Below are 26,265 nucleotides of genomic sequence, written 5' to 3'. Positions count from 1 at the left end.
AAATAGTACAACCACTTAGGACAGCAGTTTGGCAGCTTCTTACAAAGTAAAAACATAGTCTCATCACATGATCCAACAATAGGGTGTTCCTAGGTATTTGCATACTGATTTGAAAACTTATGTGCGCACAAAACCTGTACACAAATGTTCATAGCAGCCATATTCATATTCACCCAAAACTGGAAGCAAATAAGATGTTCTTCAATAAGTGAATGTCTAAACAAACTGCAGTACATTTCTACAATGGAATACTAGTCATTAACAAAAAGGAGCATCATGCAAAAGATGGATGAATCTCAAATGCATCTTCCTAGGTGAAATAAGGCAGTTTGAAAAACTTACATACATAAATTGGAATGATTGATTCCATTTATATGATATTCTGGAAAAGGCAAACTGTAAAGATCATTGTTTGCCAGGGATTTGGAGGAGAAAAGAAAGATAAACGCCGGGTGCGGTGGCTCACGCCTGTAATCCCAGCACTTTGGGAGGCTGAAGCGGGTGAGTTGTCTGAGGTCGGGAATTCAAGACCAGCCTTGCCAATGTGGCAAAACCCCATCTCTACTAGAAAAAAACAAAAATTAGCCGGGCATGTGGGCACACACCTGTAGTCCCAGCTACTTGGGAGGCTGAGGCAGGAGAATCGCTTGAAACCAGGAGGCAGAGGTTGCCATGAGCCGAGATGGCACCATTGCCCTCCAGCCTGGGCGACAGGTGAAACCTGGTCTCTGTCTTTTCTTTTTTTTTTTAAGGCGGAATTTCGCTCTTGTTGCCCAGGCTGGAGTGCAGTGGCGCGGTCTCCTCTCACCGAGGCCTCAGCCTCCCAGGTTTGGGTGGTTCTCTTGCCTCAGCCTCCCGAGTGGCTGGGATTACAGGCATGAGCCATCATGCCTGGCTAATTTTGTTTTGCTGTTGTTGTTTTGATAGAAGCGGGGTTTCTCCATGTTGCTCAGGCTGGTCTCAAATTGCCGACCTCAGGTGATCTGCCCATCTCGGCCTCTCGGGGTGCTGGGATTGCAGGCGTGAGTCACCGCGCCTGGCCCACTTTATTAATCAGAAAGGAATAGATGGGCCTGGGGTGGCGGCTCACACTTGTGATCCCAAGACTTTGGACAGCGGAGCGCGGTGGGTCACTGGAGCCTAGGAGTTCCAGACTGGCCTGGGCAACATGGTGAAACCGGTCTCTCTCTCTCTCTTTTTCTTTTTCTTAGGGTGGAATTTTGCTCTTGTTGCCCAGGCTGGAATGCAGTGACCCGGTCTCGGCCCGCCGTGGCCTCTGCCTCCCAGGTTTGGGTGGTTCTCCTGATTCAGCCTCCCGAGTGGCTGGGATTGCAGGCCTGAGCCATAATGCCAGGCTAATTTTTTTTTTTTTTTTTGGGTAGAGACGGGGTTTCTCCATGTTGGTCCGGCTGGCCTGGAACCCCCGACCTCGGGTGATCCGCCCGCCTAGGCCTCCCGGGGGTGCTGGGATTGCAGGCGTGAGCCACCGCGCCCGGCCCAATTTATTAATCAGAAAGGCATAGATGGGCCTGGCGTGGTGGCTCACGCTTATGGTCTCAGGACCTTGGACGGCCGAGCACGGGGGATCCCTTGAGCCTAGGAGTTCCAGACTGGCCTGGGCAACATGGTGAAACTGGTCTCTCTCTCTCTTTCTCTTTTTTTTTTTTCTTAGGGTGGAATTTCGCTCTTGTTCCCTAGGCTTGAATGCAGTGGTGCGGTCTCTGCCCGCAGTGGCCTCCCTCTCCCGGGTTTGGGTGGTTCTCCTGACTCAGCCTCCCGAGTGGCTGGGATTCCAGGTGTGAGCCACAATGCCTGACTAATTTTTTTTTTTTTTGGATAGGGACGGGGTTTCTCCATGTTGGTCCGGCTGGCCTGGGGCTCCGGACCTCGGGTGATCCGCCGGCCTAGGCCTCCTGGGGTGCTGGGATTGCAGGCGTGAGCCACCGCACCTGGCCCACTTTATAAATCAGAAATGAATAGATCGGCCTGGTGTGGTGGCTCACCCTTGTGATCACACGACTTTGGACAGCCGAGCGCGGTGGATCACTGGAGCCTAGGAGTTGCAGACTGGCCTGGGCAACATGGTGAAACCGGTCTCTCTCTCGCTCTCTTTTTTTTTTTTCTTGGGGCAGAATTTCGCTCTTGTTGCCCAGGCTGGAATGCAGTGGTGCAGTCTCGGCCCGCAGTAGCCTCCCTCTCCCGGGTTTGGGTGGTTCTCCTGACTCAGCCTCCCTAGTGGCTGGGATTGCAGGTGTGAGATATAATGCCCGGCTAATTTTTGGTTGTTGTTTTTGTTTTTGGGTAGACACGGAGTTTCTCAATGTTGGTACGGCTGGTCTGGAGCTCCCGACCTCGGGTGATCCACCCGCCTAGGCCTCCCGGGGTACTAGGATGGCAGGTGTGAGCCACCGCACCCGGCCCACTTTATTAATCAGAAAGGAATAGATCGGCCTGGCGTGGTGGCTTAACCTTGTAGTCTCAGGACCTTGCACGGCCGAGCGCGATGGATCACTGGAGCCTAGGAGTTCCAGACTGGCCTGGGAAATATGGTGAAACCAGTCTCTCTTTTTTTTTTCTTAGGGCGGAATTTCGCTCTTGTTGCCCAGGCTGGAATACAGTGGCACGGTCTCGGCCCGCCGTAGCCTCCCTCTCCCGGGTTTGGGTGGTTCTCCTCCCTCAGCCTCCCGAGTGGCTGGGATTGCAGGTGTGAGCCATAATGCCCGGCTGATTTTTTTGGGGGGGAGGGTAGAGACGAGGTTTCTCCATGTTGGTCCGGCTTGCCTGGAGCTCCCCACCTCGGGTGATCTGCCCGCCTAGGCCTCCCGGGGTGCTGGGATTGCAGGTGTGAGCCACCGCGCCCGGCCCACTTTATTAATCAGAAAGGAATAGATCGGCCTGGCGTGGTGGCTCATGCTTGTGATCCCAAGCCTTTGGACAGCCGAGCGCGGTGGATCACTGGAGCCTAGGAGTTGCAGACTGGCCCGTGCAACATGGTGAAACCGGTCTCTCTCTCTTTTTTTTTTTTTCGGGCGGAATTTCACTCGTTTCCCAGGCTGGAATGCAGTGGCGCGGTCTCGGCCGGCTGTGGCCTCCGCCTCCTGGGTTTGGATGGTTCTACTGCCTCAGCCTCCCGAGTGGCTGGGATTGCATTTGTGAGCCATAATGCCCGCCTGAGTTTTTATTTATTTATTTATTTATTTATTTATTTGTTTTTTGGGTAGAGACGGGCTTTCTCCATGTTGGTCCGGCTGGCCTGGAGCTCCCGACCTCGGGTGATCCGCCTGCCTAGGCCTCCCGGGCTGCTGGGATTGCAGGCGTGAGCCACCACGCCAGGCCCACTTTATTAGTCAGAAAGGAATAGATCGGCCTGGCATGGTGGCTCACGCTTATAGTTTCAGGACCTTGGACGGTCGAGCGCCAGGGATCACTTGATCCTAGGAGTTCCAGACCGGCCTGGGCAACATGGTGAAACCCGATTTCTTTATTTTTATGTTGTTTTATTTTTTGTTTTTTTGTTTTTCTGTTTTTTTGTTTTGTTTTGTTTTTTGTTTTGAGACGAAGTTTCACTCTTGTTGCCCTGGCTGGAGTGCAATGGTGTGATTTCGGCTTACTGCAACCTCCGCCTCTAGGTTTAGGGGACTCTCCTGCCTCAGTCTCCCTAGTGGCTGGGATTACAGGCATGTGCCACCATGCCTGACTAATTTTGTATTTTTAGTAGAGACGGGGTTTCTCCATGTTGGTCAGGCTGATCTGGAGCTTCCGACCTCAGTGATCCGCCTGCCTTGGCCTCCCAAAGTGCTAAAACTGCAGGCCTGATTCACCACCGAAACCGGGCCTCTAAACTGAAAAACAAAACAAAAACCACAAAGATCAGGCGGGCGTGGTGGGCCCCGCGGGTAGTCCCAGCTACCCTGAAGGCTGATGCTAGAGCCCGAGGTGGAGGTGGCAGTGAGCTATGATGGCGCTGCTGCACTCCAGACTGGGCCACAGAGAGGGACTCTGTCTCAGGAAAACACAAAGGAGAAAAAAAACGTAAATAAAATTGCTAAATAAAGGAACAGCTTGACAGTTATTATTGAGAAAATAGAAGCAAAGGTTAGCAGACACCAGTGTTCACTTAGTGGGAACTGCAGGTGTTCCCTGGACAGGAGGCTCCTACTTTTCCAAAAGAAATCTGTTACTACCAATTAAAAAAATACACTGTAGGTTTGTTACAATATACAAATAGCTAAACTTCATATAGCCAGGACCATATTCTAGCACTGCTCTAAGCCTTTTCCTGCTCTGAAATAGCTATTGTTGTTACCTCCATTGTAGAGAAAACAGATCCCAGAAGTGGTTGTGGAAGGACCAAAGAAACTGACTATGAAATTGACTTTTTGTAAGTTTCTGACTTAAAGGTTCTTCCTGCTCTGCTCCTTACATTGCCACATTTTAGTTAGGTTCTCACTTGATCCTGAGAAATTCTGCAAAGGTATCACAACATTGCAAACATGAACGGCTGGTAAAGTTATTTGTGAACTTCTATTAAAAGTTCTATTTACACACACAGGCTAAGCAGGAGTCTGCTTCTTTGAGGATGTCAACATTCCCCAAAGGCTTGCTAAAAGCTAAAAATTCAGAATACCTATTTGGCTTTTAAAATAGCAAGACCAACTCTAATTCTACTGTCACCTTTTCACTAATGCATTAAACCCTAAGTCTGATGTCTTGCTTTATAACGTACAACAAAACTTGGGACAAAAATCTCTTTTGATGCAGTTTTTCAATTCAAAGCTTTGTTTTAAAAGAGAAGGTGGGAGGAGGGAGCATGTACAATAAGGCAAAACACTCACCTATGGCTGAGTAATCTGCTTTCTTTCACTGTCCCCAGACAGCTGTCCAGCAGCAGCTCCAGGCAGTTGGCTTGCTTCAGAGGGGGTGTGGAGATATCCACTTTACACCTAGGAAAGTTTCAGGAATCAGAGAAATAAAAGTGATTAACTCAAGGCCACTGCGGTACCTCCAAAGCACGTGGCTTTGATTTCATCATCCCCCAAAACTCACTCTGTCTGGTCTTAGGTTTATTGAGCAGTGAAGGTTGCCCCAACTCATAATGCTCCCTCCCAGCCTAACACACTCTAAAATTAAGGAGAGGGAGAGGCCCAGAAAATCAAAAAGAAGGCAGCATCGGCAGATGGAAAATGAAAAGAGAGGAGTATGGTCTTTGCCAAATAAGGTCTGCAGAAAGGTGAGATCAAAAATTAGGGAGAAAAAAGTTTGAAAGTTTAAGCCTTATGAGTGAGCATGCTGTGTGGCTTCCCTGGGCTGTGTCTTTTATGAGTAAAAAGAATAAAGGATCATGGTTCAAAACATAAAGAAAAAAAAAGATAAGAGAAAGGCAAATGGGAGAGGGTTAATGGAGAAACCATTTTCTTCCTGATTAATGCCAACTGGCGAATTTTTATTTTTAAAAACATGTTAAGGTGTTTTCCTAATAGGCACAGCTCCACAGGGCTCCCCAGGTGGGTTTCTTTCGGACAAATGGAGCATGAAGTGCTGCTGATTGATCCCATTTCAGCAGCACTGCCAGGAAAGGCTGTGCCCATCTGCTATAAATTGCATGTTTTCTGCCTCTTAACACCCAATGTTCTGGGGATGTTGAAAACCTCAAACACATTTAAATACAGAAGCAAACATCAAAAGGGGGACTGAGGTGCTAAGCCATTTATTTGCCTTAACACTGACAACGCTGTGTTTGCCTGGACCACACCTGCTCTGTTTATGTATGCGGGTGGGTGAAGTAGGTGGGATTGAGTAAAGTGGAGCATGGTATTCCCAGAAGTCATTTTTTCACATTCTCCTTTACCCTCTATAATTATAGAATAAGATGAATATTCAAGACTTCAGAAAAGGATGGAAGCACTGCTCCCCAGAATGAACAATAAGGACAGATTCTTACCCTAAGCCATCAATGGACTTTGTACATCTGCAGTTAATTACAAATAGGTAAACTTACATACTATATAAAGCAATGGCAATTTTGAGCCACATGGCTAAGTGAACAAAAACTTCATGAAATTTGAGAGAGCCTGCAATCACTTTCCCAAATAAATATTACATTAAAAGACTCTACTAGACTTGATTACAAGATTTTAAAATATTTTACATACCAATGTGTCCATATAATTAATTATAAGTGGGCATTTATTTCCTATTTACCAAAAGTGACCCAAATTACAGGAGAGAGTGGCCATTAGAGCTTTTGCATGTAATCCATTCATCAAGTATTTCTATGGGAGACAGATTACAAAAAAATGTATTTTTAAATAACCCTCTGATTTGAATCAGAACAGTTTTTCTGTATCAGTAAGGAAGCTTTTAAAGTTAAACTGTATTACTATCTGTAAAAAAGAGGTTATTAAATATTTTTATTTCATAAGCATGATGTAAGTGGGAAATCAAATTTGCTTGGAAAGAAAGAAAGATCAAGTGCTTTAAGCCATTTATTTCTAGAAAAGTAAGTCCCCACAAATTCTTAACCAATATTGCCGTAGTATTTCTACCTAGGAATACTTTGCTAAGCATTATTTTACGCTATTATATACACTTTCATTTAATAAAGCTCTTTCTTATAGAAAGGTAAATAATCCAAATTTGTAGAAATGTTCTCTGCTAGTCATGTTGTTACAAATTAGCAATAGCCTATTGATGGCACATTCTTTTTAATACCATTAATAATGGCAATTTATTTTTGTCTTTTAAACATTTGCCTTCGTTGTTGGGATGGTGGTTTTGTTGGTTCTTTGCACAGCCAAAATTTATTTAGATACAAGTGATCTGACAGCTAATAATGTTTGAGGGTCAAAAATAATACATAAGTAAGCACTAATAAAATTTTTCTTGGATAATTAAAAATGAACCTGATATTAATTCTAGAATAATCTAATAATGTTGTGAGCAGTATTACCATAAGTACAACAACTGTGAAAATTTTCCTAGTGACTGCTTAAGTGCTCAACTTATTGGAACAGAGTAGTTTGTCATTTTAAGTAAAAGCTGAACCACATACCCGATGAAATGCAAAGTAAATATTGGGTTTCTTCTTAAAATTACACATTTTCACCAACTTTTCACTCATTTCTGTCTACTATGAATGTTTTACACTTACGTCATTTAAAAAAAATTAGTCCCTTCACTAGAATGAACACTTTCATGCAAAATAGCCATTTTTAGTTTAGATATTAGAGTCCTATAAGCAACAGGCTGAAGATTTAGGCATCAGCTTAATGGATTCTACATTCTTTGATAACTAATGACTGAATCCAGCCAAATATTTACTTGTACTTTCTCAGTGACTAGAAAGAACAAGTTAAACTGATATATTAGCATCATGTCAATCAAAATTAAAACTTAGTCTTTCTGCACATGGGTTATGACCCAGCCTCTTAGAGGTCCTGACCCACCGCATGAACTGGTATCTTAAGAATTAATTTAAAGCTACTCAAGTAGCCCCCCTTTAATGATGACTTTTTATGAACATTCTCTAACTCTTCTACACACCTTGTGTCCCCATTTATTCCCACATTCTGGAAGAAGGAGGAAAGGTGAGCGAAAGAAAACAATGTATTTCATACAAAACCTTCTTCAGGCCTCATATTTAACCTATTTCAACTCCAGCTCACATTGCTTCAGTTTTGTCATAAAGTTTGAAGGAGAACCAGAAGCTCCGGACATTAGCCAGAGACTAGGAGAATTATTTTCATTCACCCCAACCTAGTAAGAGGTTACTGCATTATCAGAAAAGTGGCCGAATTGTTTTTAACAAAAATACTTTTTTCCCTCAAATTGCAAATACTGTTAACCAGAATACTCATCCAACCTTCCAAAAGAGAAATATCAAAAGAACAAAATGGCTTTTTGTGTTTTTTTTCTTAGGTTCAAAGACAAATGGACTAAAATCTAAAGACTTTAAGATGTAAACATTCTATAATACATTCATCAAAGACATCTGCAATATGAAAACTCTCAAAAGAAGAATCTAGGCTGCTTCTTTTTCATTAGTGTACTGGATTCTCCTCTGAAAAAATACTCAGTAACTTGGTTGATCACTTAGGTCTTTCTAGTCACTGCTGAAGACCAGTAAAATCTTGCTCTCTTCTGTCCTCTCTTTGGCTACGTCTTATTGGCAGGGTACAGGATTAGCCTTTCCTTGTGACGGGCAGGTGTGAGGGGCCAATAAGTAAATATTTTTGGTTTGTGGCCATAAGGTTTCTGTAGCAACTACTAAAATCAGCCCTTGTCCCATTAAAGCAGTAATAGATAATGTAAACAAATGAACAAGACTTTTTTCCAGAAAAACTTTATTTACAAAAAAACAGGCAGCCATATGGATTTCACCTATAAGCCCTGGTTTGCTGACCCCTGAGTTACAGAAATATTTGTAATTTAGTGGTGGTGACTTACACTTCTTTTTTTTTTTTTTTACTGCAAATTTTTTAACTCACGGCAGCCCAAGAGACTCTGGTCAAAATATCCAATGATCTGTTATTAATAAAAAATGGATAAAGCAATAAAACCTATAAAAATTGTTCTCTTCTGTCTGATAGAAACAATATGGAAAACACACACTCAGGGCATCTATATAAGGAATTCAATTAATGAGCATGAACTGATTAGGTCTGCTCCAGTGGCATCACGAATGACTTCACACACAAGGGGACTAAATGTCTTTAGACAGTGATTCAGAAGGTGCAACACACCAGCCCTTAGGTGACCAGGAAATTTTTATTCCAATGTCAGCTTTTTAAAAATGCAATCAATAGGAGCTCCACTGCAACAAGATTTACATTATGGAAATCAAAAGAGCCAAGTCACTGCTGTGTTAGTGCCTAGAAAGGAACTCCCATTGTTCATCTGCAAGACATGGAATCCAATGGCCTTGTGCTGTCACCCCTGCCCTCCTCTCTAGCCTTATCATGTGACACCATTGATCTTTTCACCTCATCAAGGTTCTCAGAGGGAATGTACTCTCTCTCCTTTCCAGGCCTTTGCCTATGTTGTGCTGTCTTCCTGGAAAGCTCTTCTTCCTGTCTCCTCCTTAACTACTATTCCTACAAGTCTCAGCTTAGACCGCTGTTCTCCAAGGAAGCCTCCTTTTTCATTCCAAGCCCAAACTGGTATCCATGATGCCAGGACCCCACAGCCCTCATTCCACCTACTGCCACTGCCTCCTTACTTGTAGTAGCCCAAGACCCATTAGTGCCCAAGGACAGCACCCTTTTCTGTATCTTTGACCACTGAATCCTCAAGTACGTTGCCTTCTGCCCAACACACGATGTGCTCTAGATTTGAATAAATTGAATGCACAAAAGAATGAATGTCAGCACCGTAACAAAACTCATAAAGTCAAAAACTCCAAAGCATAGTGTTTTCTGTGAACTAGCTAAATCTTTTGTAGCCTCTGTTTCTTCCCCTATGTAGGAAAGGAATTGAAATAAATGTATTTATTAGGTGCCTCCCATATTTAAAATGCCATTGTTCTACTCACCTGAAGAAAACAGACTAAATTACTTTTTTTTCCCTTTCCTGCAATAGGCGTATATTAAAGCCACCCTCTCTAGCCCACAGGCAGTTCATGTGCTGATTTAGCATTGTTTCTGACCTCCCGTTCTTGTCTTTCTCCATTAATCCCACAGCATTTTAATGTTTTCATTCAACACATAATTTTAACATATCAGTCAGACAAACCTGCTCAAGTTTTATTTGCCATGATAGCTTTTAACCTCTTATTCATTACCATAATTCTATGTTTTATATTACAGACTCGTCAGCTTTTAACTTAAAGGCAAGGGGCAGGAAAGAGTGCTAGAGTTTTAAAAGCTGTAAACCTCAGAGGCTAAGGAAGCCGGGGAAGAGGAGAAAAATGGTGAATGTGTCAAGCCCGGCTGTAAAAGCAGATCAACGACATGGGGTGCAACTTGTCTAGAGAAATACTCCAGCCCAGATTTTTCACTGCCTCAGAGCCACTAATAAACTTGTAGAATATCAGAGCCACTTATCCAGGACCATCTGGGACTGAGGAGGGACTCTGAGGCCGGCTGATCCAAATGGGCTTGTGGGTTCCCATTCTCCACCTTTCCAAACTAAATTAAGTCTAGAATATTCTATAATGAGTTAATCTCTGGAATCACCTTGAAATATAAAATATACTTTAAGAAATTGATATGATTACTTTGAAATGGCTCAAAATGGAATAATCTATATTACTGTATATTCATGTTCTTGACATTTTAAAAGTTGGAGCCAGTTAAACTTAGCTTTATGTCTTACTCTCCCCTAAAAGCTCACCGTTCCTATCTAAGGTCAGATACTTTTTTGCTTGTTTTACCCATGAAAAAACACTGGAGTCAGTAGGCAACACAGTTTCAGGGGATGATGGACCGCAGCACCTTCATCTCACCAACCCCAGTGTTTTTAGGAGTTACTTGTGGCTCAGGGGGCACTGCAGGCAGGTGGACTATGGAACAAGGGGAAGTCAGCAAGTTCCACATGACTCAGGAGAGCCTGGAGGAGGGGCCTACAGGGCAGGTCCATGTTTTAACCATCACCAAGCTAACAACCTACCCATGCCAATGTGATTTGTCTACACATAAGCAGCCACTACACCAACCTTGTCATACATGGCTACACAACTTCAGTATTGTTCAGGCTGACCTACAATGCCCAACCCTTCCATTAATGGATGTCCCTCCTACCATGTCCTTGACAATGGTCACTGCTCACTTTTACCAAAAAATACCAAAAAATTCTATGCTGTTTTGGAGAAAAAAAAATACATTGAATCTTACTAGTCATATCTTATTTTCTTAAATTGCATAATTTGAGTTGCCAAGGTATAAGGACCTACAGTTTACATGCAGAAAAATCTCAAAATTAATAATTAATACCTACCATCAGAGTGAGCAAGGGAATAAACAATGTCAAGTAGATGTTGTTACTGTTTGCCATGATGACCCTGCCAGTTGGCCAGTGAGCCCATTATACAGATACAGAGTCATACTCCACAGGGAATGCACTGTCCAAGTCCCACAGTTAGCAGACAGTGTGTTATCAGGAAGCTCAGGATGTGTGACCCCAGAGCTGATGTTCCTTCTCTCCCACTGAACGGCCTACACAGCTTCCCCGAAGAGAATTTCCCCAGACAGTCCATCTAGATTTTTAACTCTAATGCTCAATTATTAACATCAAGGTTTTATCCAAAAATAAAGCATGAGACAGGCCTTGGAGAGGAGACAGTTAAGATACATTTGCACCAGACACAAAAAGGTTTTTCCCAACAGTTGGAAAATAAAATAGCTGGGCCTTACAATGAACATCACAAAGAAAAGCAAATGTGTTAAAAAAAAAAAAAACCCTTGAAATATTTAAACAATAGCCACGAAGAAGGAACCATAAGTAGCAAGTCAGTGATGTCCATATGCTAGCACAATCTTTCAGGCTGAGAAGCAGTCGACATTTTATTGTAGATTTCTCCCACCTGCAAGTTTGCTGCAGGGTAAAGCCGTAGAGCCAGCTCCCAAAAGATACTTTTGTTATCTATTGTACTACAGGAGAGGAGAAAGGAAAAGGATACAAAAAAAATTCTTTAAAATTCATGAAGAGGAAGAACAGAATGACCACTAAGACAGGTATACCTCTCGGTTACAAACAGGAAATAGCTAAATAATAAATGAATACCCAAATGACGAAACATGGATTACAAGGGACATCTTAAATTACATTTTTTGTCTCTGTGGAGAAACGCAACACTCATTTGGAAAAGCGTTTCCTATTACATGAAGGAAGCGTGATAGCACAGTGACTTGTGAAATGCAGGGGCATTATTCTTTGCACCTACTACAACAACACACTGGCCATTCATCACAGGAGGCCCCTATTCCCACTGTTCAGATAACACTTTGGGACACAGAGTTCTCTGCATTTCATTTGTGTAACTGATCTTTGCTCTTTGGGCTAGCACAAAATTTCAAATCCTATGACCATCCGTATTGGCAGGGTCCTGGTATATCACGGTATATCACAGCAGTGACAACATTAGAGATACTGGGATGTACCTGAGCCTGAGCTATCTCAGTTACCCTGTATGAGTAGAGAACTGAGAGACAAGGTCAGAGCAGTAATCCGACAGGCCATGTATGTGAAAGACTGGACCACAGGAAGTGAGTTTGCTTGTAAATGCAAACCTGGCTGGGAGATGGCCAGGGAAGAAATGATTGCAATCTAACAGATAAGCATAGAATTGAGATGTGCAGATAGTGCAAAGTAACGCAACCAGAGATGTGGTGGTTGAAGTGAGAGGTCTTAAGTGGGAGCAGTGCCGGTCCCCTAGGGGTGTTTGGACACATGTTAAGGAACAAAGGCATGCTGTGTGTGCATACATATGATTGTGTGTTTCCCACAAAGTAATCAAGGAAAGTGACCGGTATCAGGTAGCTGAGAGCCAGGTTTGCTAAACATCCTGCAACATGCCAGACAGTCCCATGCAACAGGGTACCCATATTGAGAGACACTGGAGCAACATTCCACAGGTACTGAACTCCCCACGCATCTATCTCAGGATACTGAGGTGGCAATGACAACAAGCAGTCAGACACTGTATTAAGCATTTTACTGAGAAAAAGCCCTGCACAGGTATTCGGTTAGCTGGGTCTCAACCTGTTTATGCCTCTAAACACCTTGCTGATGAAACAAACATTTCACCTCCTTGGGCCTCTGCATTTCCTCGTCTGTTAAATGAAGGGGTTTTTACTAGATGAGTGGTTTTCAATCTTTAGTTTTCAGCAACAAAACCCTTTCTTCAAATGGAATCTCAATATAGAGCACAGGCAAAAGCTGAGATGCTCTGGCCACAGAGGAGAGATGTCAAGAGGCCCTCCCATTCCTCAAGGGGTGACCCTAAGGCATCTCCCTGAACCCAAGATCCAGCTTTGAAAAAGACACCCCATAGTGGTTGGGATCCCTTTCAACATCTGTGTTCTAATTTTTTTTTTTTTTTTTGACACAGAGTCTTGCTCTGTCGCCCAGGCTGGAGTGCAGTGGCACGATCTCAGCTCACTGCAAGCTCTGCCTCCTGGGTTCACATCATTCTCCTGCCTCAGCCTCCCAAGTAGCTGAGACTACAGGCACCCACCACCATGCCCAGCAAACCAGGATGGTCTCGATCTCCCGACCTTGTGATCCATCTGCCTTGGCCTCCCAAAGTGCTAGGATTACAGGTGTGAGCCACCACGCCTGGCCTGTGTTCTAAATTTAAGATCTGTGTACAAATAGTATGCATACAGATGAACACAAGGCAAGTGATTTGATGGAGAAAACTACTTGGTCTTTGAAAACACAAAATCCTGACTCTGGACCTCATGATTAAGTCCAAGGCCAAGTCATGTGTAAACTTCTGAAGCTCCATTTCATCATCTGTAGAATGAGCATGACACCAGTAATTCAAAGGGCTTTTCTGAAGCTCAGAGATGGTCTGTGCTTCTACCAGCATCACCTTTTTGCTTACTGTATGCTGGTTACGGTGCCTATGCTGCCTTATTTCATTGTATTTTTCACTACAACCCTAGGAAGAAGCAATTATTGTTCATTACACATGTGAGTGTCTCAATTAAGTTGAGAGGGTCCAAAAGTAAAGAAATAAAATAGATTTGGCCTCGAACTCCATTCCTTGGTGTTCTATGAAGTACACCAAGGACAGTGAAATGCTTCCATCATGGGAACACGCAGCCTTAGACCTTTACTAAATTATGTAACATTTCACTAGGTAGCAAAATCAAAATTTTAGGGTATATTGGAAATTTATATAAAATGTTTTGAATACTCTGAGATGGCAGGTTACCTTTCTTTAGATAATTCCTTACACGCACTATTTTAATCAATACTGAATGACATTTCCCAATTAAACAAACAAAAACGAAAAGCAAACTTTCCCCGGTTAGGATTGGCCATCCAGCTCACTGATGGCACTCTGGGGTGGGGGATGCGAGGTCGTGCCCTCAGATCTAACAGATAAAGATCACCTCTCAGAACCAGCCCCATGCAGAAACAAGCTCCCGCCACTGGAAAGCAGAGGGGACTCACCTGCCCAGACTTTCCTCATGCTTTTTACTGTCCTCTCTCCACACTTCAATGTCCAAAATGCCCATCCTGTCAGAGAAGTAGAGAAAGTCAAACTGTTCCTGCCACTGCGGATTTGCATTCTTACACAGTGTCTAGAAAACATGCAGGTATAATATTTATTTTATTTTATTTTGACAGATTCTTGCTCTGTCGCCCAGGCTGGAGTGCAGTGGTGTGATCTCGGCTCACTGCAAGCTCCACCTCCAGGGTTCATGCCATTCTCCTGCCTCAGCCTCTTGAGTAGCTGGGACTACAGGCACCCGCCACCACGCCCAGCTAATTTTTTGTATTTTCAGTAGAGACGGGGTTTCACCATGTTAGCCAGAATGGTCTGGATCTCCTGACCTCGTGATCTGCCCACCTCAGCCTCCCAAAGTGCTGGGATTACAGGCATGAGCCACTGCTCCCGGCCACACTTATTTTCTTAAAATGTCATTCATTGCTACAGAAGCTACACATTAATTTCATTATTAAACTGCAGGGGGTCAAGATGATGGACCTCACCCTTTATAAAGGTAAACTTCCCTTTTTAGAATGAAAGGGACTTGGTGGATTCAAGAATTGGTAAAACATTACTACTCTCCTAGCTGCCCTCCAGATCCAATAATTTATCCACCAAGTTACAAAGAATACTGTTACCTCACAAGAAACTATAAATTATATACACACACACATACACAGTGGACATATATCAACAGGCATCTTACAATTGTCTCTCTTACAGGAGGTCACACTAATTGCTTAATCGAATGCAAGTAACACTTTTGTTGGCACATCCATTCAATGCTAGCTTAGCAACTATATAAATTAACAGTTTGGGGACTTAATTAACATCTGTCAGATGCATTAAATGAGAAACCCATGACTTGTATATTGCCACCTATTTTTAAATCCAAAGTTAGTGAATCCAGTCACTAGGACAGGAGGAAGACTAGGAAACTCCACTGCAGCCAAACCTAAAAATTAACAAGAGTCACTTGAAAATGCCACAAGTGTTTCTGTGTTCTTCAAAAGTGAATTCAAACTGCTTCTGTGTTTGGTTCATTGGCAGGATTTTCATCTTTGTTTCCTTTATATAGAGATTAAATGTGTGAATACAAAGTGGGCAAAAATGTTGGTCCCAGAGTATTAGTGCAGTGTCAGGTATTAAATCCCAATACCAACTATTCTTGTGTGAGAAAAACATAGAGAACTCAGACCTCAGCTGTAGCCAATGTCATGTAAAATCATTTCAGCTGTTTTTCACATCAGGCTTAATATATCGGATCATAAAATTTAGAAACCAGGGAGAAAAACAGAAACCGCTGGGTGCGGTGGCTCACGCCTGTAATCCCAGCACTTTCGGAGGCTGAGGTAGGTGGTTCACGAGGTCAGGAGTTCAAGACCAGCCTGACCAACATGGTGAAACCCCGTCTCTACTAAAAATACAAAAATTAGCCGGGCCTGGTGGTGCGTGCCTGTAATCTCAGCTACTCAGGAGGCTGAGACAGGAGAATCACTTGAACCCGGGAGGTGGAGGTTGCAGGAGCTGAGATTGTGCCATTGCACTCCAGCCTGGGCAACAGAGTGAGACTCGGTCTCAAAAAAAAAAAAAAAAAAAAAAAAAAACCGGGGGGGGACGGGTGCGGTAGCTCACGCCTGTAATCCCAGCACTTTGGGAGGCTGAGGTGGGCCAATCATAAGGTCAGGAGATCAAGACCATCCTGGCTAACACAGTGAAACCCCATCACTACTAAAAATACAAAAAATTAGCTGGGTGTGGTGGCGGGCGCCAGTAGTTCCAGCTACTCAGGATGCTGAGGCAGGAGAATGGCGTGAACTGGAGAGGTGCAGCTTGCAGTGAGCCTAGATCCTGCCACTGCACTCCAGCCTGGGCCACAAAGTGACACACTCCGCCTCAAAAAAAAAAAAAAAACCCTATTAGACCACAAATTAAATGCAATATTTCCCAAGGGTGAATGTAACAGATATTGAACTAATTCTACACTTCACCTTAGTCCAAAGGGTTAAGTGTGCTTAGTGATGAATAATTTTTCCATAAATCCTTAGCCTGACCCTGGCAAGCTAAAGGAATCTTAGTAGAGAGATATGGTTACCCTGGATACCCTCACTGTGAGGCACAGCCTGAAATTACCTGGTTAAAATAATTATCTGCATACTTCTGTCATCACGCCCCCTCAATTTTCACATTTTTAATAAACTATTCTTCAACATGAGCCTCAATTCTCGATTTTGTGCTAGAGTAAATGACATCAAATATTTGATTCTGCACTGAAAATAGTGCAGTGCGCACAACCTCTTGCCTCCCTAAATCATTTTCCAACTTGTCCTTATCTGCTGCATCCTCGAAGCTAGAAAGTCCAAACTGCAAATAGCCTCAGGGCTATTTTCAAAATTGTCCACTGATTGTTTTTTCTTGTGTGGCTTTTGGCATGTGATTTAACTTTCAGGTACCCTAGAGCTCCTTCAATCCATAAAACACAGGAAATATTCGTGTCTGACAATTATGTAAAACTAATTAATTATCGTGGTTTAGAGACTATAGTTTTTGAAATAAAATCCACACCAAATTACTAAGATTAAAAATTGAATGGAATTTGGATCGGCAGAATAAGATGAATTATTTTTAAAGATAGTTAAAAATGCCATTACATTTGTTTAAAATAAATCACTTTTAATACTTTGGATAGTTTATTATTATTTTTAATCAGAGCAAAAAACAGGAGCACTAGATTCTATTTTTGGTGTGAAGACTAGCAAACAAGAGAATGCAATGGGTTTATAATTCTGGAAAAAAATATATATATATATATATTTTTTTGAGACAGAGTCTCGCTCTGTCACCCAGGCTGGAGTACAGTGGCACAATCTTGGCTCACGGCAAGCTCAGCCTCCCAGGTTCATGCCATTCTCCTGCCTCAGCCTCCCCAGTAGCTGGGACTATAGGTGCCCGCCACCACACCCAGCTAATTTTTTGCATTTTTAGTAGAGAAGGGGTTTCACTGTGTTAGCCAGGATGGTCTTGATCTCCTGACCTCAAGATCCACCTGCCTCAGCCTCCCAAAGTGCTGGGATTACAGGCGTGAGCCACTGCACCCGGCCTTCTGAAAATATTTTTAATTATCTCACATATTTTAACCCAAATATCACATATTATGCTATTCTATTTCTGTAGCATTTTGAAAACTTTTACTTATCCTTTTCCTGCATTCTATGAAACATAGTTTGCTTATTTTCAAAATGAAAAAAAGTCATGCATTCAAATCTATGATTTAATAAGCTTTCTCTAGCTCTGTTACTATATTAAAATAAACTATACTAAGCAATTAAAACAATACCCACATTAATTGACTGCATCTATACAATTATTTTGTTTTCTGCTCCTTAATATAGTTAGGAAGGCTAAACATAAATTACTTCTACTTTTGTAAAATTTAAAGTGAGAAACAACTTTTTTTTTATTTTAAAGATACCATTCTCCTTATGGAAAGATAGAACTTGCCTTACTCTTATACCTCTGATCTCCCAGTTTTAACTGGACAAAGATTTCTGTCATGCTTCCTCCTGAGACAGTCTTCCCTTCCAACAAAGTTATAATTATAATCCCGTTCCAGAGCTGGTTTCTTTTCAAGGACTCAGAGAGCCGTAGGTTGCATATCAAAGAGGACTAAAGCAAAAAATAAAGATGACATGTAAACTTGCTTATAATTCCCGAGAGTGACTTTGGTGATCATTGGAATTCCAACTTTCAATATTTGCTTGTAAAAAATTCCCTCCCTACTGGTGAAAAGTGTTATTTTTCGTTGGTTTTGCAAACCTGCTGTCACAGTTATGTGACTTCCTTCTCAAGCTTTGAAGTGGTAATAATATGGTGAAGGAAGAGTATATGCAACACTTTGACTTGGCACTGGCCTGCGCTCCCACCCAGATGAGCTCTTTGGTGGGACTCCTTTGACTGGGCCTTTAGCTATTTTAATAGTGTGAGAGGAATAAAGGCATTCTGGGAAACAGAGATATTATAAGCAAAATATCTCTGGGCATTCAGAAATAATGACTTTGAATTTATCCTTCACATTTGAATCTGTCTCCACTTCTCTTTATTCCTTGGGCTACTACCAAAAGCCCTATACCACATAAGATTCACTACTCCAAATAGAGCCTTCAGTGGCCTAGCTGGTCAAATGAGCTTTGCAGATCTGGGGTGGGGGTGGGAGGGAAGGGGGTGTATAAAGTACATCTCACTGCACCTGGGACCCAGGAGGGGTTCAATAACTTAACTCTTATTTCCTTTTCTAAATTATATTACTCACACTCATACACACCTTATAGGAAAAGGGCAAATGCCCTGTTATTAAATTTTAAATAGAGTAGCCACACTTCATTTTTTAATTTCCACTATGTAAATTTTCAAACATATACAAAGGTAAAGAGAAGAATACAATAAATCTGCATGTACTTAATCACCAGATTTACTGTCTTGCAAATCTTATTTTACCTATGCCTTCATTCTTTTATGGTTGAAATATCTTAAAGCGAAATCCATATTTGTTTTTACATAACCATCCGGTATGATCACACTCAATGGCGTTAACCATAAGTTGTTTAATCTATGAAATACACAGTGCATATTCACATTTCCCTGATGGTCTCAACCACTCCCTTTTATGGTTAGTTTGTCTGAGTTGGGATCCCCACGTGATCCACATGCTGCATTTGGTTAGCAGAGTTCATTTACGTTGTCCATTAAATTAGCGAAATGACACAAGCATAGGCTTCTTTATTGAAGGAGAAATAAATGGGCTGAAGAATGTAAATGGTGCCGAGCATCATCGTCGAGCAATGAATTTCTAACACTATATATTCATTCCTGTCATCACTCGCTATATCTTCCAGATCATTCAGACACCAATTTGCTCGGACGCCAGTTAGTCACAATTTATCACAACAAAGGGTATGTCAGTACCATAGTCATTATACACCAGCTTACCTCATCGAACCCAGGCCACTCCACCACTCTTAATAAGTGACACAACAATGCCACACTAGGTATTTTGATCATTTATGACAACCTTAAACAAAATACATTCAAGAAAACACATATTCCCAAGCTTCATATCTGTATTAGCCCATTTTCATACTGCTATAAAGAACTGACTGAGACTGGGTCATTCATAAAGGAAAGAGGTTAATTGATTCAGTGCAGCATGGCTGGGGAGGCCTCAGGAAACTTAATCACAGTGGAAGGTGAAGGGGAAGCAAGGCACCTTCTTCACAAGGCGGACAGGAAGGAGAAGTGCCAAGTGAAGTGGAAAGAGCCCCTTATAAAGCCATCAGATCTCGTGAGAACTCACTATCATGAAAACAGTATGGGGGAAACCGCCCCCATGATTCAATTACCTCCACCTGGTATTTCCCTTGACACGTGGGGGTTATGGGGATTACAATTCAAGATGAGATTTGAGTGGGGACACAAAGTCTAACCATATCAATATCCATGTGTCTTTTCTCTTAAGCCCCCCCCACACACACATAGGTTTTGCAGGTGCTGAGACAGAACAGAAGGGGCAAGTGAGGAAAGAATCTTAAAAAGAAATATCCTCTTCTCTGGTGAACGTGAGTAATTCCTTCATACTTCATATATATAAATGAGAAAATATGTATAGGAATATTTGAACTATTTCATAAACCTTTATTATTGAATATATGATCATTATGCTTACTATATATAAAAATAACATTTCAGATATAACATATTCAATAAAGGTTTATGAAACAGTTAAAATTAAGTGATTTTGTGTTGGTCATAAATACACACCATCACAATATATAAATAGATGTATCTGCATATATGCACATATATCTATACATATCTATACAGGTATTGATATACATAATACATTTTATAGCTTATTAGGTACATGGGCTAAAAACTTCTACCTTTAAAACAAAAATGAGATTTTGATTCATATATCCTGCTGCAATTCCTCCTTTTGCTTTTCTTCTTCTTTTTTTTTTTTTTTTGAGACGGAGTCTTGCTCTGTCTCCCAAGCTGGAGTGCAGCGGCGCAATGTCTGCTCACTGCAAGCTCCACCTCTTGGGTTCATGCCATTCTCCTGCCTCAGCCTCCTGAGTAGCTGGGACTACAGGCGCCTGCCACTGCGCATGGCAAAGTTTTTTGTATTTTTAGTAGAGATGGGGTTTCGCCATGTTAGCCAGGATGGTCTCGATCTCCTGACCTCGTGATCCGCTCGCCTCAGCCTCCCAAAATGCTGGGATTACAGGCATGAGCCACCGTGCCCAGCCTCTTTTTTTCTTCTTAAAATTTGACTTGCCAATCAACAACCGAAAGCATGACCTGTCCCACGGCCATGCTTCAAAGCTCCGGCAGATATATTCCTCCCTAAACACTGCAACTATTTCAAAATCCTTTTTATAAAAACGGGAGTAACGTCCACAAAGGATCAAAGGGCATCCTGCAGTCTGGCAATTGCTTAAGAAGAATGGCAGCACTTCCATGAAATATGCCCTAAAATAATTTTGCGGCTTGGTATGTCCTAATTTCAAACTGGATGTTTATCTTGGAAAGGCTTCTAACTTGTCCATAAAACAGCTCCACTTAGCGCTATGAGCTCTGTAAAAATGGAATCCAAAGCTGGTTATCAAGGGGGCCTAGAGATGGGTTCCACATGGCGGAACAGCATGGGAGGGCAAGGCTGAGGCCTGTATCAGGTGCAGCTTGGCTGGAGCTCCTGATCTAGACACTCGTTGCATTACACCATCACATCTGGATTCTTGCTTGTCATGTCCCTGGGAAATATCCACTTTCCATCAAAGCTTTTGTCTATCACAGTCGGACTTTGAACATTTTAGCATTTAACGCAGTCATGTTTGATCTGATGGACTTGCTCTCTGCTGTCCAAGATTTTTTTCCCTCCTCCTAAAGGGAGGGCAGAAGTATTTATTGCAGAGTTCACAGATAGAAAAGAACACAAGAACTTTATTCTACTTATTACACCCCAAATATTTCTGCACACCACTATCAGGTTATTTCTCTTTTTTTTTTTTTGAGACAGAGTCTGGCTCTGGAGCCCAGGCTGGAGTGCACTGGTGCTCACTGCAAGCTCCACCTCCCGGGCTCATGCCATTCTCTGCCTCAGCCTCCCGAGTAGCTAGGACCACAGGCGCCTGCCACCACGTCCAGCTAATTCTTTCGTATTTTTTAGTGGAGACGGGGTTTCACCATGTTTTGCCAGGATGGTCTCAATCTCCTGACCTCGTGATCCACCCGCCTCGGCCTCCCAAAGTGCTGGGATTACAGGCGTGAGCCACCACACCCAGCCAGGTTATTTCTCAAATAAAGTTTCATCTGTGATCCACACATTCTGGAGGAGGTGGGTGTAATTTAAAGAAGTCTCTTAATTACTTTAACATTTCTCTTCCACACTTGATAGGTTTGATGAGGCCTCAGACCAGGGAGTCTGGGGTTGGGGGTAGGGCCTGGGCCATGTAATGTGTGATTTCTTGCAGAGCTGGGCTTGCAAAAATCTTTTGTGTGCTTCAAACAGCCCCCTTTTCCCCCACAATAAATTGACTCATCTGCACTCGCTCAGCTGAATAGCTTAGGTTTTCATGCCTGTGCCTGAGCTTATACATGAAATTTGTCATCTTAATGCAGCCTGGCTTGTGAAAGGAGAGAAGGAAATGACCCATCTCAGGGGAAACCCACCCCACGTGAACTAAAACAGACACCAGGAGATAGTGGAACGTTTCGGGGCCCTGATCCTAATTTCTTAGCAGATACAATGGATACAATACAGTACATCAAGGTTTTGTTATTTTCCTCCTTCCTTCCAAAGGATCAGACCTTTCACTATTTCTATGTTGATTCATTCATCTGCTCTCTCTTTCTCAGCCCCCACCTCACCAAATCCCCACCCATTCTTCTAAAACAGAAAAGGCGACTTCCATCTAAGACCATGGCTAGTTATTAACAGTGAAAACAAGGTGTGCTGTGCCACTTAGAAACATATTAACTTCTGTAAAAGAGCTTTGGAAACACTAATTTACTTCTCATTCATTCAATCCCAAGGCAGAAAGGGAAGAAACTTTGGAGTAAGACTAAAATTATACCCGGTGGATTCAAACAGGTAGAGAATCTTTATAAGTTTCTGATCTAGGAATAGGCTCTAAAACAGTGACTGTACTGTCATTGCTGGAATACACGAAATGGACTACAGTTTGCTGGCATGCATTATTTGATGTTTTTTGCCTGGGGACATGCTGGGGAGATAGTGATGTGAATTGGCATGGCTGCAAAGGAAACTGAGGGAAGATGGACAGGTCAGCTTGGTGCCTCTTATCTGTCCCAGGCCAGGAAGAGTGGCAGAGAGGTTAAAAGGAAAGAAATCCTAAAAGCAGGGTGTGAAGTCAGGAGCTGGAGCCACACCTGTGGCCATCAAAAGCAAGGTTACATTCAAGTAGGCAGCACTCCAGAACTGACTATGCCAAGCAATACCCACGGTATAATTCTCCAAAACACTCTCTTGCATATAACAAAATACCAATCAGCCAACCAATAAAGATGGCAGTAAGAAAAGGCAGGACCAGAGAATACCCACCAGGTGCCAAATAATGTACGGGTGCTCCATACATAGTCCCAGAGACAGCAGTATAAACATACCAGTGTTCCTGCGGTGCCAATACATCCCATTTTCACTCTCATTAATCGTTTTTCCTAAGTCATTGTGGGAAAGTGAGTAGTCAATGGAAACAAATGCATTAAAAAAATCAACTTTGTAAGAAAAGTGAGTAGTAAAGTCGGATTCCAACTATGTTGACCACTGATTTGAAAACTAAGAGAAAACATTGAGCCTATAAAATGTTTCACTGAAATATTCCTTTCAAGCTTTTTCAACATGTAAAACTACTGTTCCTTGTCAACAGCTTTTATTGCATGAGAAGATCCATACATCCGTAGAACAGGCTCCCAGGGAAAATCCTTCTCTGCAGCTCCTCTCTATTACCTGAAGAGGATATTGGACCCATAAATTCTCCTAGAACTACACAGAAATCCTTGCATGAGAATATAAAGAAAACCTTTTAAATTTCCCACATGTAAAAGTCCACAGAAGTGGCGATTTATACTTGTAGATGAAAATGGTATCAGTGGCCAGGTGCGGTGGCTCACGCCTGTAATCCCAGCACTTTGGGAGGCCGAGGTGGGTGGATCATGAGGTCAGGAGATCGAGACCATCCTGGCTGACACGGTGAAACCCCGTCTGTACTAAAAATACAAAAAAATGAGTAGGGCATGGTGGCGGGTGCCTGTAGTCCCAGCTACTTGGGAGGCTGAGACAGGAGAATGGCATGAACCCGGGAGGCGGAGCTTGCAGTGAGCCGCGATCCAGCCACTGCACTCCAGCCTGGGCAACACAGCGAGACTCCATCTCAAAAAAAAAAAAGTATCAGTTCCAGAGATATGAATAATCTGTGTGTACAAATACATTAGCTATAAAAGCTTTGCATTAAATTTAATATTTTTAAATTATAAGATAAAATTTTCACTCAATTTTTGTACTTAAAAATTAGATTAAGAAAAGATTTAAAATAATAGTTAAAAATTGCATACCCAATGACTCTCAGATTTTAGGACCAGGAAAATGCTTCTAATGCATTTCCTACTATTTAAAAAATATATATATGAAGAGATAAAACAACACAACAAAGGCAATGTGATTCAGCAGGATTTTCTTTTTGCCATGACCTGTAGGAAGCTCAAAGTTAAATGTTGGGCTCATGTGCAGTATAGTATTAATTATCTTGCATTTCTTGATTTACTTGTATAATCCTGCTAGCCTTCACTTCTCTATTTTTCTATGTCTATAAAATACTTTATAAGCACCCCTATCCAGGGCTGGGAGTAGTGTGAAGCAGTGAGGCACAGGGCTCATCCTCCAGGTTCTGCAAGTGCAGGGCTGCTTCCTCAGCCTGGATGCTTTTTATTTTTATTTTTTATTATTATTATTTTTTTGGATGGAGTCTCCCTCTGTCACCCAGGCTGGGGTGCAGTGGCAAGATTCTTGGCTCACTGCAACCTCTGCCTCCCAGGTTCAAGCAATTCTCCTGCCTCAGCCTCCCAAGTAGCTGGGACTACAGGAATGCACCACCACATCAGACTAAGTTTTCGTATTTTTAGTAGGGACGGGATTTCATCATGTTGGCCAGGCTGTTCTTGAACTCGTGACCTCAAGGGATCCACCTGACTCAGCCTCCCACAGTGCTGAGGTTATGATTACAGGTATGAGGCATCGTGCCCGGCCCCGGATGCCTTTTTATGTTTTGCACCTAGAGCACCTCACTTGCCTCACCTTAATCCCAGCCCACCTCCATCACTTTAGGGTTAGGAGCCAGAGCCATGGCCTCCAAGGCCTGCCCTTCCTTACATCTCCTGCTTTTTCTCCTATGATTCCCAGCATCTTTCTTTACATCCTAGTACTTCCCAGTGCTTCTCAAACTTGAAGATGCTTGACAGTCACCTGGAGGGCTTGTTCAAAAATGGCTACATCTCATTCCCAGAGTTTCTGATTGAAGAAGTCTAAGATGGGAGCCAGGAGTTGGATTTCTAACTGTTACCAGCTGTGGCTGGTCCAGGGGACACACTGGAAAGCAAGCTGTTTAGAGCCCTACATAAATAGTTTGGAGCTCTTACCATATGCCACATTATTTTATCCTGAAATGTTTCCATTCATGTCATCCCCCTTCTCATTTGATGAGATTCATTCCAGTCTTTTTCTCATCTGAGGGCTTCCCTGAGCCCAACACAGAGACCAGCGTCCAACCCACTCCACCCACCTGCAAGGCCAGGATAATGGTCTCATTGCACCCTTTGAATACCCCCGTCACTAATTCTCATCTCTCCTACCTGCTCATCAATTCTGATGACTAAGTCCAATTCATCTTCGTATCCAAGGATAGGTTCTACCACATGAGTATGTGCTTAATGAGAGGTTTTGGGGCAAAATTGAGTCGAACATAATTGAGAGGAGAGATTTGATGAGATGTTAAGGAAGACAGTCCCTCTGTCCCTCTGGTATGGAGTACATACAAGCTTTGAAAGTTCTGATAAATTGATAGCTTCACCTAAACATGGCTACAGTTTCCTGGAAGGAGAAAAGCCTCTAGAAGTCATTCTGTCCAGGTTAACACTGACCTCGACTTCATAATAAGACATCAGAAGGATCAAGGTTAAGACATTCAGCAGTGGGTCAGTGCGGTGCCACATTTAGATTGATTGATTGATGACAGATGAAATAGAGGTAGATGACAGATAGAGACAGGTAGATAGATTAGCTACATTAGATCATAGATGGAAAACAGACAAGCAAACAGTGATAGGTGTATAAGCACATAGACAAATGTGGCTGTTTTGAGTATGCAAGTCTCCAGTCCTTTGAGTTTAACCAAGAAAATAAAAAGGCAAAAGTTGTTACTAGGAGTGGGCACTTGAATTCAGTTAAGAATGTATGAAAACAAAAAAACAGTACAACAAACAAAAAGCACTTTATTAATTGAGGAATAATTCCAGATACAACACACTTCTTTTAATTCCTCAAATGGACCATATTTCCTCCTGCAAGAGGGTTTTTCTTATACTACTTCCTGGGCTGACACAGAAATAAGACATGTGAGTTCAATTAGAGAAAGTGGGACAGTGAGAGAGTGCATTTACCTAGAAGACGACAGAAGTGGCATCTTTGAGTAGCTCCTTTTCAACCCCAAAATACATGACTACAGACAAAGCAATCAGAAAACTTCCTCCTGGTTGCCACCTGGACTCTGGACACAGAACAGTTCATTTGAGAGAGGGGGCGACAGAGAGAGAGGAGAGAGGAGAGAGGAGGGAGAGGAGAAGTGGTGGGGGAAGACGGGAGGGGAAGAGGGAGAGAGGGGAGGGGAAGAGGGAGAGAGGGGAGGGGAAGAGGGAGAGAGGGGAGGGGAAGAGGGAGAGAGGGGAGGGGAAGAGGGAGAGAGGGGAGGGGAAGAGGGAGAGAGGAGAAGGGAAGAGGGAGAGACGGGAGGGGAAGAGGGAGAGAAGGGAGGGGAAGAGAA

The 26,265-nt window shown here is 42.7% G+C and overlaps 1 protein-coding gene across 2 annotated transcripts in view; it reads right to left on the bottom strand.

Annotated features, from left to right (window-relative positions):
• Positions 1-17,909, bottom strand: part of LOC134760243 (multiple C2 and transmembrane domain-containing protein 2-like) — a 29,719-nt gene extending 11,810 nt beyond the window's left edge. Inside the window, exons 1-3 of one of the 2 annotated variants that reach the window (XM_063716425.1) lie at positions 17,660-17,909; positions 14,119-14,184; positions 4,836-4,943 (exon numbers count right to left, since the gene is read on the bottom strand). In XM_063716425.1, the coding sequence (XP_063572495.1) occupies positions 4,836-4,943; positions 14,119-14,183 (173 nt within the window). In that variant the 5' untranslated portion in view covers position 14,184; positions 17,660-17,909. The remainder of the gene's footprint in view (positions 1-4,835; positions 4,944-14,118; positions 14,185-17,659) is intronic. The other variant, XM_063716424.1, reaches the window with a different exon arrangement.
• Between the last annotated feature and the right edge of the window lie 8,356 nt (positions 17,910-26,265).

This window comes from Pongo abelii, chromosome 16 (genome assembly GCF_028885655.2).
Source record: "Pongo abelii isolate AG06213 chromosome 16, NHGRI_mPonAbe1-v2.0_pri, whole genome shotgun sequence".
Taxonomy (NCBI): Eukaryota; Metazoa; Chordata; class Mammalia; order Primates; family Hominidae; genus Pongo; species Pongo abelii.
Note: the sequence above shows the minus strand (reverse complement) of the source record. Positions and strands in the feature narration are given on the sequence as shown.